Source organism: Melozone crissalis, unplaced genomic scaffold (assembly GCF_028551555.1).
Source record: "Melozone crissalis strain CALT ecotype California unplaced genomic scaffold, PUWL_Pcris_2 ptg000161l_1, whole genome shotgun sequence".
NCBI classification, from domain to species: domain Eukaryota; kingdom Metazoa; phylum Chordata; class Aves; order Passeriformes; family Passerellidae; genus Melozone; species Melozone crissalis.
In genome coordinates, this window is record NW_026535932.1 from 458116 (window position 1) to 470872 (window position 12757).

Consider the following 12757-nt stretch of genomic DNA (forward strand, 5'->3'; position numbering starts at 1 on the left):
AGAGGAAAAAAGGGCAAAAAAATGAAGAGAAATGGCAAAAAAAAACGAATCGAAATGACCAAAAATTTGTTTGTTTAACGGTTATTTAATGGGTCGAGTCAGGCCTTGTGGCCTGGGTGTAGTGCAGCCCTCAGTGCTGATTTCCATCTCCTGCTTTAACTTTTGTATGAAAATAAACTAAAAAACAATTTTAAAAATGAGGCAGAAGGACAAACACTGTGTTATTTTAACCATTATTTAATTATTTACTGGACGGGGTTGGAATCTGTGGCCTGTGACAGACGCTCAGCAGCGCAGTTGTGCCGCCAGATGGGCCTCCAGATTTGCCTCCATCTGTGCCTTTAAGACTACATTTCCCAGCAGCCCCCGCGGTGCGCCCCGGAAGCTGCCGCTCCTCCCCCTCATGGCGGACTCTGTTTCCCAGCAGCCCCCGCGGCGCACACCGGAAGTGGCCTCTACTCCTCCTCACGGACTCGGTTTCCCGGCAGCCCCCGCGGCACGCACCGGAAGTGGCATCTACTCCTCCTCACGGACTCGGTTTCCCGGCAGCCCCCGCGGCACGCACCGGAAGTGGCCTCCACTCCTCCTCACGGACTCGGTTTCCCGGCAGCCCCCGCGGGTTAAGATGGCGGCGGGGAGCGGCCCCGGTGCTCGGGAGCTCTTTGCTGAGGGGCTGCTGCAGTTCCTGCGCCCCGCCGTGCGACAGCTCGACCGCCACGTCCACAGCGTCAGGTGCGGGCACCGAGAGCGGCATGGAGCGGGGCAGGGACGGGCCGGGAGCGGGGCTGGGCGGGCTGGAGGGCTGAGGGGTAGGGAGAGCCGGGGAGGGCTGGTCTGTGGGGATGAAACGATTTGAGGAGCACGTGAGGGTGAATTTTGGGGATGTAGAGGTACGTGAGGGCGAATTTTGGAGGTTTTGGGGTAAGTGAGGGTGAGTTTTGGCACTGAAAGGATTTGGGGGTACGTGAGGGCAGTTCTGTGGGGCTGAAGGGCTTTGGGGGTACGTGAGGGCAAATTTTGGGGATGTAGGAGTACATGAGGGTGAATTTTGGCACTAAAGAGCTTTGGGGGTTCACGAGGGTGAATTTTGGCACTGAAGGGATTTGGAGGTACATGAGGGCGAATTTTGGAGATTTTGGGGTACGTGAGGGCAAGTTTTGGGACTGAAGGGCTTTGGGGGTTCATGAGGGTGAATTTTGGCACTGAAGGGATTTGGGGAGTACGTGAGGGCGAATTTTGGGGATTTGGGGGAACGTGAGTCGGGCAATTCTTGGTGTTGTTGCTTGGGGGGTGCTGGCCACACATCTCCCATCATTTTGTGGGTGAACACAGCCGAATTTTGGGTGTAAATCCCGATTTTCCCCCATCCCCAGGGAGAGCCAGGTGGAGCTGCGGGAGCACATCGACAGCCTGGCCACAGGTGAGCCCAGCCCTGGCTGGGGGTCCCCCCTGTCCCCCCATCATCCTGAGGGGGGCACGGGGGGCTCACGCAGACCCCTCCCCAGAGCTGTGCCGCATCAATGAGGACCAGAAGGTGGCTCTGGACCTCGACCCCTACGTGAAGAAGCTGCTGAACGCCCGGCGCCGCGTGGTGCTGGTCAACAACATCCTGCAGAACGCCCAGGTGAGGGATGAACAAGGAAATTCGGGGGGGTCTCAGATCCCCCCAAGGTGCTGACAGGTGATTTTTGTGGTTTTTTGTGATTTTTGTGAATTTTTTTGATTTTTTGTCACGTCCAGGAGAGGCTGAGGAGGCTGAACCACAGCGTGGCCAAGGAGACGGTGAGGAGGAGAGCAATGCTGGAGGCTGGGGGCTACCAGGCCAAGTGACCAAATGACCAAATGACCATCCAGGTGACCAACAGGGCATGATGATGGAGCAGGAATTGCTGAAATTGAGGGGCTGTCCCCCCATCACCTGCACATGAGGGATTTGGGACGCTCCGAGCCGCAATCCCGGATTTGGGGGCGCTGGAATAAACGTGACTGAGAGTTTGTGGTGATGATAATCCCACGTCCCTGAGGGACCCTGGGGACAACACAGGTGCGGCCAGGGGGGGCTGGGCACCCCCAGGTTGGACTTGGGCATCCCCAGGTTGGATTTGAACACCCCCAGGTGGAATTTGTGGGGTCCAGGTGGAATTTAGGAGGCACAAATGGGGTCTGGACACCCCCAGGTGGAATTTGGGAAACCCAGGTGGAATTTGGGAGGCCCCAAGTGGGGTTTGGGCACCTCCAGGTTGGATTTAGAACATTCCCAGGTGGAATTTGGGATGATCAGGTGGGGTTTGGGCACCTCCAGGTGAAATTTGGGAAGCCCAGGTGGGGTCTTGGCACCACCAGGTTGGATTTGGGAGGCTCAGGTGGGATTTGGGCACCTCCAGGTTGGATTTGGACACCCCCACATGGAATTTTGAGAGGCTCAGGTGGGGTTTGGGCACCTCCAGATGGAATTTGGGAGGCACAGGTGGAATTTGGGAAACCCAGGTGGGGTTTGGGCACCTGCAGGTGGAATTTGGGAAACCCAGGTGGGGTTTGGGCACCTCCAGGTGAAATTTGGGAAGCCCAGGTGGGGTCTTGGCACCACCAGGTTGGATTTGGGAAGCTCAGGTGGGACTTGGGCACATCCAGGTTGGATTTGGACACCCCCAGGTGGAATTTGGGATGCTCAGGTGGGGTCTGGGCACCTCCAAGTGGAATTTGGGAGGCTCAGGTTGGATTTGGACACCCCCAGGTAGAATTTGAGAGGCCCAGGTGGGGTTTGGGCTGCCTCAAGTGGGATTTGGACACCCCCAGATGGAATTTTGGAAGCCCAGGTGGAATTTGGGAAGCCCAGGTGGGGTCTGGGCTGCCCTGAGTGGTGTCTGGACACCCCCAGGTGTTTCCTCCAAGTTCTGGATCCTTCTCCTGCTGCCCCACCTGTCCCACGCACACCTGAGCACACGGCACGCGCTGGAAATGGGGGAACACTTTAATGTGCAAGTACAAAACAGGGACAGGGCACCACAGGGACACCGGGCTGCGTCCCCTCACCTGCTGCAGCTGCCACAGGTGTCACTCCTGCGTCTCCATGCTCTCCTCTTCCTCCCCGGCCGCCGGCTCCTCCTGGTTCTCCTCCTCTTCCTCCCCTTCCTTCTTCTCCGGCGGTTTCTCGTACGCCTTCTCCGACGGCGTCACGATCACCCCGTCCCACGTGGACATCTCAGAGGCCAGGTCTGCCCCAGGAGGTGACACTGGGCACCTCCTCGAGGTGACACCGGCCCCGTCCCCACCCTGACACCCCCAAACTCACAGCTGGCATCACCCTCCTGCCCCAGGATCTTCCTGTACCCTCCGTGGCTCAGGATGCGCACCAGGGTCTGCGCGGTGTAGCACACCATGTCCTGGTGATGAGGAGGGGACAGTGTGAGGACAGGGAGCCCCCCCAAAAGTGTCCCCTGGCCTTTTGGGGTCCCCTCCTGACCTGCTGCTCCAGCGTCATCACCGTGTGCACGCGGAAGTTGCCGCTCTCGCACGGGTCCGTGATGCCCACGGAGCCGGGCAGGAAGAGCCCGGCCGCCAGGATCTGCAGGCAGCGCCTGCGGAACGGGGGAAAGCGGGGTGAAAAATGGGAAAAAACAGCCCAGGAAATCCCTGATGGGGGGGATGGGTTTGTCTCCCAGGAGATTCCAATGGTTTTGTTGGGAAAATGGATCATTTCAGGAAAAAACAGCCCAGGAAATCCCTGCTGGAGGAGATGAGTTTGTCTCCCATGAGATTCCAGTGGTTTTGTGAGGAAAATAGAGCCACAAAGGGAAAACCACCAGGAAATCCCTGATGGAGGAGATGGGTTTGTCTCCCATGAGATTCCAGTGGTTTTGTGAGGAAAATGGAGTCACAAAGGGAAAACCCCACCAGGAAATCCCTGATGGAGGAGATGGGTTTAGCTCCTGGTCAGCCCTTGAGATTCCAATGGTTTTATCAGGAAAATGGAGCCACAAAGGGAAAACAGCGCCAGGAAATCCCTGATGGAGGAGTTGGGTTCGTCTCCCAGGAGATTCCAATGGTTTTGTTGGGAAAATGGAGCCACAAATGGAAAAACCCCACCAGGAAATCCCAGCTGGATTTATCTCCCATGATATTCAAGTGGTTTTGTTGGGAAAATGGAACCACAAAAGGAAAACCCTACCAGGAAATCCCAGCTGGATTTATCTCCCAGTCAGCCCATGAGATTCCAATGGTTTTGTTGGGAAAAACTGAACCACAAATGGAAAACACCAGCAGGAAATCCCAGTTGGAGGAGATGGGTTTGTCTCCCAGACATTCCATGAGATTCCAATGGTTTTGTCGGGAAAATGGAGCCACAAATGGAAAACCCCACCGGGAAATCCCAGCTGGGTTTATGCCCAGTCAGCCCATGAGATTCCAATGGTTTTATCAGGAAAATGGAACCAAAAAGGGAAAACACCAGAGCTGATTTATCTCCCAGTCGGCCCATGACGTTCCAATGGTTTTGTTGGGAAAATGGAACCACAAAAGGAAAACACCACCAGGAAATCCCAGCTGGATTTATCTCCCATGATATTCAAGTGGTTTTGTTGGGAAAATGGAACCACAAAAGGAAAACACCACCAGGAAATCCCAGCTGGATTTATCTCCCAGTCAGCCCATGAGATTCCAATGGTTTTGTCGGGAAAATCGAACCACAAATGGAAAACACCAGCAGGAAATCCCAGCTGGGTTTATCTCCCATGACATTCCAATGGTTTTATCAGGAAAAATGCTTTTATCCCACAAGGGGAACCCTGTGGGATGGAAACCCCACTGACCTGTAGGCGATGTTGAGGGCCAGGGGCTGCCGGGTGGGGTTGTTCATCACGGCGTAGTGACCCTGCAGAGGGAAGGAACAGGAATCAGGAGAATCCCAGAATCCCAGCTCCTGCTGGGACCGGGACCAGGACCAGGATCACCATCACCGCGTCGGTGGCCCCACCAGCAGGTCCAGGATCCAGGGTGTGAGCGGCTCGAAGCCGGGGAAGCGAATCCTCAGGTCCTTGAGCAGCCGGATCAGAACCTTCACCCTGGAGAGGGGCAGGAGCAGGGTCAGGCCCACGCCAGGAACTGCTCTGTCATCCTGGGAATGGGGATTGGGATCCAGAGGGAGGATCTGGACCCAGAACGAGGATTTGTATCCAGAATGAGGATTTAAACCCAGACGGAAATCTGAACCCAGGAGGGTTTGTATCCAGGAGGAGGATCTGGAGCCAGAATGAAGATTCAGACCCAGATTGAGGATCTGGACCCAGAACAATGATCTGCACCCAGAATCAGCATCTGGATCCAGAACAAGGATTAGTATCTAGAACCACATTTAGGATCTAGAACCAGGATTTGGATCCAGAAGGAGGATCTGGATTCAGACCCACATTGAGAATCTGGACCCAGAACTAAGATCTGGACTCAACAGGAGGGTTCAGACCCACGCTGAGAGTTCAGATCCAGGAGGACCTGGACCCAGATTGATGATCTGGACCCAGACTGAGGATCCAGACCCAGAACGAGGATCTGGACCCAGAACTATGATTTGGATCCAGAAGGAGAATCTGGACCCAGATTGAAGATTCAGACCCAGAACTAAGATCTGGACCCAGATTGAAGATCTACATCCAGGACTGAGGATTCAGACCCAGATTGGAGACCTGGACCCAGATTGAAGATTTGGATCCAGAACGAGGATCCAGACCCAGAATGAAGATCTGGACCCATAACTAAGATCTGGACCCAGATTGAGGATTCAGACCCAGAACGAGAATCTGAACCCAGATTGAGGATCTGGATCCAGAAGGAGGATCTGTAACCAGACTGAAGATCTGGACCCACATTGAGGATTCTGACCCAGCCTGAGGATCCAGACCCAGACTGAAGATCTGAACCCAGAATGAAGATTCAGACCCAGACTGAGGATTCAGACCCACATTGAGGATCGGGACCCAAATTCAGGATTCAGACCCAGACTGAGGATCTCGACTGAGATTGAGGATTCAGACCCAGATTTTGGATTCAGACCCAGACTGAGCATTTGGACCCACAACTAAGATCTGGACCCAGAAGGAGGATTCAGACCCAGGAGGATCTGGACCCCAGATTGAGGATCCAGACCCAGAATGAAGATCTGGACCCAGAGGGAGGATTTGGACCCACATTGAGGATCTGGACCCAGACTGAGGATTCAGACCCCGATTAAGGATCTGGACCCAGATTGAGAATCCAGATCCAGAAGGAAGATCTATACCCAGACTGAGGATCTGGACCCAGAATAAAGATTTGGACCCACATTGAGGATTCAGACCCAGATTGAGAATCTGGACCCAGAAGGAGGATCTGGACTCAGAAGGAGGATCTGGACCCAGATTTTGGATTCAGACCCAGAGTAAGGATCTGGACCTAGAAGGAGGATCTGGATTCAGACCCACATTGAGAATCTGCACCCAGAATGAAGATCTGGACGCAGACTGAGGATCTGGAGCCAGAATAAGGATCTGTACCCAGAAGCAGGATCAGGATCTGTCCCCAGCCCCAGGATCTGGACCCAGGAGGAGGATCTGTAACCAGACTGAGGATCTGGACCCAGAATGAGGATTTGGACCCAGACTGAGGATTCAGACCCAAAATGAGGATCCAGACCCAGACTGAGGATCTGGACCCAGAAGGAGGATTCAGACTCAGATTCAGGATTCAGACCCAGAACAAGGATCTGTACCCAGACTGAGGATTCAGACCCACACTGAGGACTCAGCCCCAGAACTGAAGATCCGTCCCCATCCCACCCCTCACTCACGTGGACTGCGACGCGTTCTCCTCGAACCACCGCGCGTGCCGGATGGCGGCCAGGGCGCTCTGCAGCACCTTGATGTCCACTGCAAGGAGCACAAACCCCCAGTGTTCCCAGTGCTCCCAGTGCCCCCCGGGCGCCCCGGGCAGGGAGCAGGGCTGGGTACCCACGGTGCAGCTCCGGGTCCAGCTTGCGCAGGTTGGGCGGCACCGTGGTGATCAGGATCTTCACCGTGGCGTCCGCCGAGCTGATCTCAAAGCCGGTCTCGTTGGTCAGCATGGTCAGGACTGCGGGGAAAGAGCAGCAATTGTGTCTGGAGAGAGCAGGAATTGTGTTGGACAATGCAGGAATTGTGTTGGACAATGCAGGAATTGTGTCTGGAGAATGCAGGAATTGTGTCTGGAGAATGCAGGAATTGTGTCTGGAGAGAGCAGGAACTGTGTCTGGAGAATGCAGGAATTGTGTCTGGAGAATGCAGGAATTGTGTTGGACAATGCAGGAATTGTGTTGGACAATGCAGGAATTGTGTCTGGAGAATGCAGGAATTGTGTCTGGAGAATGCAGGAATTGTGTTGGACAATGCAGGAATTGTGTTGGACAATGCAGGAATTGTGTCTGGAGAATGCAGGAATTGTGTCTGGACAATGCAGGAATTGTGTCTGCAGAGAGCAGGAATTGTGTCTGGAGAGAGCAGGAATTGTGTTGGACAATGCAGGAATTGTGTTGGACAATGCAGGAATTGTGTCTGGAGAATGCAGGAATTGTGTTGGACAATGCAGGAATTGTGTTGGACAATGCAGGAATTGTGTCTGGAGAGAGCAGGAATTGTGTCTGGAGAGAGCAGGAATTGTGTCTGGACAATGCAGGAATTGTGTCTGGAGAGAGCAGGAATTGTGTTGGACAATGCAGGAATTGTGTCTGGAGAATGCAGGAATTGTGTTGGACAATGCAGGAATTGTGTTGGACAATGCAGGAATTGTGTCTGGAGAATGCAGGAATTGTGTCGGACAATGCAGGAATTGTGTTGGACAATGCAGGAATTGTGTCTGGAGAATGCAGGAATTGTGTCGGACAATGCAGGAATTGTGTTGGACAATGCAGGAATTGTGTCTGGAGAATGCAGAAATTGTGTTGGACAATGCAGGAATTGTGTTGGACAATGCAGGAATTGTGTCTGGAGAATGCAGGAATTGTGTCTGCAGAGAGCAGGAATTGTGTCTGGAGAATGCAGGAATTGTGTTGGACAATGCAGGAATTGTGTTGGACAATGCAGGAATTGTGTCTGTGTCTGGAGAATGCAGGAATTGTGTCTGGAGAGAGCAGGAATTGTGTCTGGAGAATGCAGGAATTGTGTTGGACAATGCAGGAATTGTGTCTGGACAATGCAGGAATTGTGTTGGACAATGCAGGAATTGTGTCTGGAGAATGCAGGAATTGTGTTGGACAATGCAGGAATTGTGTCTGGAGAGAGCAGGAATTGTGTTGGACAATGCAGGAATTGTGTTTAATTTCTGACTCCAGAAAATAAATTCTGATGCCAAAATTTACCTGCCAGAATCCCAAGATTTATGTGTTACAATCCAAACATTTACTTGTTACAATCTCAATTTTTACCTGTGACAATACCAAATTTGCCTGTTACAATCCCAACGTTTACCTGTCACAATCCCAAATTTTACCTGTTAAAATCCCAAATTTTTCCTCTTACAATCCCAAACTTTGTCTGTCAGAATCTCAAATTTTACCTGTTACAGTCCCAAACTTTACCTGTCAGAATCCCAAACTTTACCTGTTACAATCCCAAATTTTACCTGTTACATTCCCAAATTTTACATGTTAAAATCCCAAACTTTACGTATTATAATCCCAACATTTACCTGTTGCAATCCCAAATTTTACCTGTCACAATCGCAAATTTTACCTGTAACAACCCCAAACTTCATCTGTCAGAATCCCAAAATTCACCAGTGACAACACCAAAATTTACCTCTTACAGTCCCAAAATTTACGTGTTACAATCCCAAATTTTACCTCTTACAATCCCAAGTTTTACCTCTTACAATCTCAAAATTTACCTGTTACAATCCCAAATTTTTTTACCTGTTACAATCCCAAAATATTTCTAGTTTTCCAAAAGTGACAGTGGATTGGAGGGTGACGGTGCCACCTCTCCAATGACACTGGACAAACCAACAGCCCATCAAATTTCTCCTCTTCCATAAAGGAATGATGGAATTATTTACAAAAAATTATTTACAAAACGATGAATTATTTACAGAAAACACGTGAGAAAGTTCGTTACACGAACGTCAACATCAGAAGGCTTAAAAAGTCTTTAAAAAATCTTTTAAAAAATCTTAATAAATCTTAAAAAACCTTTAAAAAATATTTTAAAAAATTTTAAAAATCAGGGCTCACCTTCGCTGGGGTCCTGGGCTCTCAGGCTCTCCACCACCTTGTTCCCCAAGGCTGCCACGGCTTCCACTGGGAAAAGGAGAGGAAGATGAGGATGAGGAGGGTTGGAGGAAGGCCTGGCACCCAAAGGTGGCCGTGACCCCGCCCAGGTGGCACTCACAGGTGGGCAGGATCTTCAGGATCACCACCAGGTCTGCCACGTTGTGCCCCGTGGTCATGGTGCCCTTCTTGTAGGAGCCCACCTGGCGAACCTCCTCGATTTGCTGGGGAGGGAAAAAGAACCCAAAATCCCAAAAATTCAGCCAAAAATCCACGTTTGGGGGCTCAGCATCGAGCCTTAAGCCACCCTGGGCCAGGAGCATTTCCCATTCCCACCACTCTGGAGCTGTTCCCCCGATTTCTGCACTCACCACCTCGAACGTTCCCGGTGCCACAATTAAATTGTCGATGACGTTGTTGATCTTGGTCACCAGGGACAGGATGGAAGCCTGGAAAGGAACAGGACAAAATTACCTGGGAATAATCCCATTTACAGAGCACAAATTCCCCAAAAATTCATTTTTAGGTTATTCCTGAAGGAGTTTGGGTTCCCCAAACCCCAAATTTTGGGGATTTTGGGGTTTTTTGGGCCCAGCACCTGCTCAGCAGCGGTGGGAGCCAGGTCCTGGTTCCTCTTGAGCAGCGCCTCGCTGAACGCCGACTCGTCCGCAGCGGGCTTGACGCGGGGAAAAGCCATCTCACACTGGAAAAAGGAGAAAATTCCCACCTGGAATTCCATCTCACACTGAAATGGGACAAAATTCCCACCTGGAATTCAGGGAATTCATGGAATTCCACCCATTTCACACTGGAAAAAGGAGAAAATTCCCATTTTCCCATTCAGGGAATTCCATCTCACACTGAAACAGGACAAAATTCCCACCTGGAATTAATGGAGTTCCATCTCACACTGAAATGGGACAAAATTCCCATTTCCCATTCATGGAATTCCATCTCACACTGAAACAGGACAAAATTCCCAGCTGGGATTCATGGAATTCATGGAATTTTACCCATTTCACACTGGAAAAAGGAGAAAATTCCCACCTAGAATTCCATCTCACACTGGAACAGGACACAATTCCCATTTCCCAATTCATGGAATTCCATCTCACATTGGAAAAAGGACAAAATTCCCATTTTCCAATTCATGGAATTCCATCTCACACTGGAAAAAGGAGAAAATTCCCATTTTCCCATTCATGGAATTCCATCTCACACTGAAACAGGAGAAAATTCCCAGCTGGGATTCAGGGAATTCTCCCTCACAGCCCCAGGAGATGCTTTGTTCAATTTAATCCCAGATTTTACCTATTAAAATCCCAAAATTTACCTGTTAAAATCCCAAATTTTACCTGTTAAAATCCCAAATTTTACCCGTGACGATCCCAAAATTTGCTCGTCACAATCTCAAAATTTACCTGGCACAATCTCAAATTTTACTTGTTAAAATCTCAATTTTTACCTCAAACTTTATCTGTCAGAATCCCAGACTTTGCCTGTTAAAATCCCCATTTTGACCTCTTACAATCCCAAAATTTACTTGTTAAAATCCCAAACTTTACTTGTCACAACCCCAAATTTTACCTGTTACAATCTCAAATTTTACCTGTTACAGTCCCAACCTTTCCCTGTTCAAATGCCATATTTTACCTTTTACAATCCAAAATTTACCTGTTAAAATCCCAAAATTTACCTGTTAAAATCCCAAATTTTACCCGTGACGATCCCAAAATTTGCTCGTCTCAAAATCTCAAAATTTACCTGGTACAATCTCAAATTTTACCTGTTACAATCTCAAACTTTACCTGTTAAAATCCCAAATTTTACCTGTTACAATCTCAAATTTTACCTGTTAAAATCTCAATTTTTACCTGTTACAATCTCAAATTTTACCTGTTAAAATCTCAATTTTTACCTCTTACAATCCCAAACTTTGTCTGTCAGAATCCCAGGCTTTGCCTGTTAAAATCCCCATTTTGACCTCTTAAAATCCCAAATTTTACCTGTTAAAATCCCAAACTTTCCCTGTTACAGTCCCAAACCTTCCCTGTTCAAATGCCATATTTTACCTTTTATAATCCAAAATTTTACCTGTTAAAATCCCAAATTTTACCTGTGACAATCCCAAAATTTGCTCGTCACAATCTCAAATTTTACCTGGTACAATCTCAAACTTTCCCTGTTAAAATCCCAAACTTTCCCTGTTAAAATCCCAAATTTTACCTTTTACAATCCAAAATTTTCCCCGTTAAAATCCCCAATCCCGGAGCGATTTCTGTCATTCTTCCTCCCGTTTTCCCGTTCCCGACAACACAAAACCCCCCTAAATGTGGGGATTTCTCACCAAACCACAGCATTTTCAGGGAATTTATTCATTTCAACCCAAACCCCAGAAATCCGGGCTTGGGGGGGATCGTTAACCGTGGAAAAATCGCAGAAAATTCCCGGTAAATCCCGGAAAATTCCCGTTAATTCCCGGTGTTACTCACCACATAGAAGTCGAAGGGGATGTGGGGCACAAAGGGCCGGAACCTACGGAGGATAAAAAACCCCAAAGTCACTCCCGGAGCCCCCGGGACCCCCGCCCGCCCCTCGGGACCGGCCCGGTCCGACAGCAGCACCGGGGCCGCCCCGGGACTCGCCTGGAACCGAAGCGGCCGCCGCGGCCGCGGCCTCGATCGCCCCTGCGGGAGAGAGAGAGAACGGTAGCGGCGCTGAGTGAGGGAACCGAGCACCGGCAGCGACCCTCCGGTTCCGGTTCTGCCCTCCCGGTGCTCCCCGGTCCCCTCCCGGTTTCTCCCGGTCCCTCCACCCCCGGTTTCCCCGCCGCTCTCCCCCATCCCCGGTTCCCTTTGGTCCCGCCCCTCCCGGTGCTCCCCGCTCCATTCCCGGTCCCCTCCCGGTTTCCCCGCTGCTCTCCCCCATGCCCGGTTCCCCTTGGTTCGCCCCGTTCCCCACCCCGCACCGGGTCTCTCCCCGCTCCCGCGGCCCCCCAGTCCCGGTCGCTCCCGGTGCCCGTCCCCCCACGGTCCTCGTGATCCCTCCAGGCCCGGTTTTCCCTCCACTTCCCCCCTTCCTCCCCAGATCCCGATATCCCCTAATCCCGGTATCCCCGGTCTCGGCGTCCCCCCGGTCCCACCTCATGTCGCCGCCGCCGCCGCCGTTCCCGACAATGAAACGCCGCTCGCAGACCCCGCAGCAACCCGCCCGTTCATTGGCCGCCGCTCTCCCTCATCCCGCCCCTGGCGGGCGCTTCTCCAGCAGCCATTGGTGAGGTGGCGCGTCAATCAGAGCGGGAGGCGGCCAATGGCGGCGCGCGCCGGCGCGGCCGCTGGAGGGGGCGCGGAGCTCATGAATGGAGCGCGCGCGCCGCGGGTATAAAGCTCGCGGCATGCCCCAGCACGCGGTAGCAGAGTGGCGCAGCGGGAGCGTGCTGGGCCCATAACCCAGAGGTCGATGGATCGAAACCATCCTCTGCTAGCTCAACCT

General features: G+C 51.5%; 2 protein-coding genes and 1 non-coding gene across 3 annotated transcripts; 2 read left to right on the forward strand and 1 right to left on the reverse strand.

Annotated features, from left to right (window-relative positions):
* The first annotated feature begins 586 nt into the window (after nt 1-586).
* SNAPIN (SNAP associated protein) lies at nt 587-1987 on the forward strand. Its single transcript, XM_054293625.1, has 4 exons — nt 587-732; nt 1374-1420; nt 1506-1624; nt 1741-1987. The coding sequence occupies exons 1-4, from the start codon at nt 626-628 to the stop codon at nt 1828-1830; spliced, it is 363 nt and encodes a 120-aa protein (XP_054149600.1). The 5' UTR covers nt 587-625; the 3' UTR covers nt 1831-1987.
* A 963-nt stretch (nt 1988-2950) lies between these two features.
* Nucleotides 2951-12456, reverse strand: ILF2 (interleukin enhancer binding factor 2). Its single transcript, XM_054293615.1, has 14 exons — nt 12408-12456; nt 11911-11952; nt 11758-11800; nt 9864-9968; nt 9637-9714; nt 9387-9489; nt 9230-9295; nt 6982-7098; nt 6818-6896; nt 4973-5060; nt 4809-4870; nt 3464-3578; nt 3293-3383; nt 2951-3215 (listed from the first exon to the last, which is right to left on the reverse strand). Exons 1-14 carry the CDS (start codon nt 12410-12412, stop codon nt 3055-3057), a joined length of 1155 nt encoding a protein of 384 aa, XP_054149590.1. The 5' UTR covers nt 12413-12456; the 3' UTR covers nt 2951-3054.
* Nucleotides 12457-12676: 220 nt separating this feature from the next.
* TRNAM-CAU (transfer RNA methionine (anticodon CAU)) lies at nt 12677-12748 on the forward strand. Its single transcript has one exon. It is a non-coding gene; the product is annotated as a tRNA-Met (tRNA).
* Nucleotides 12749-12757: the final 9 nt, after the last annotated feature.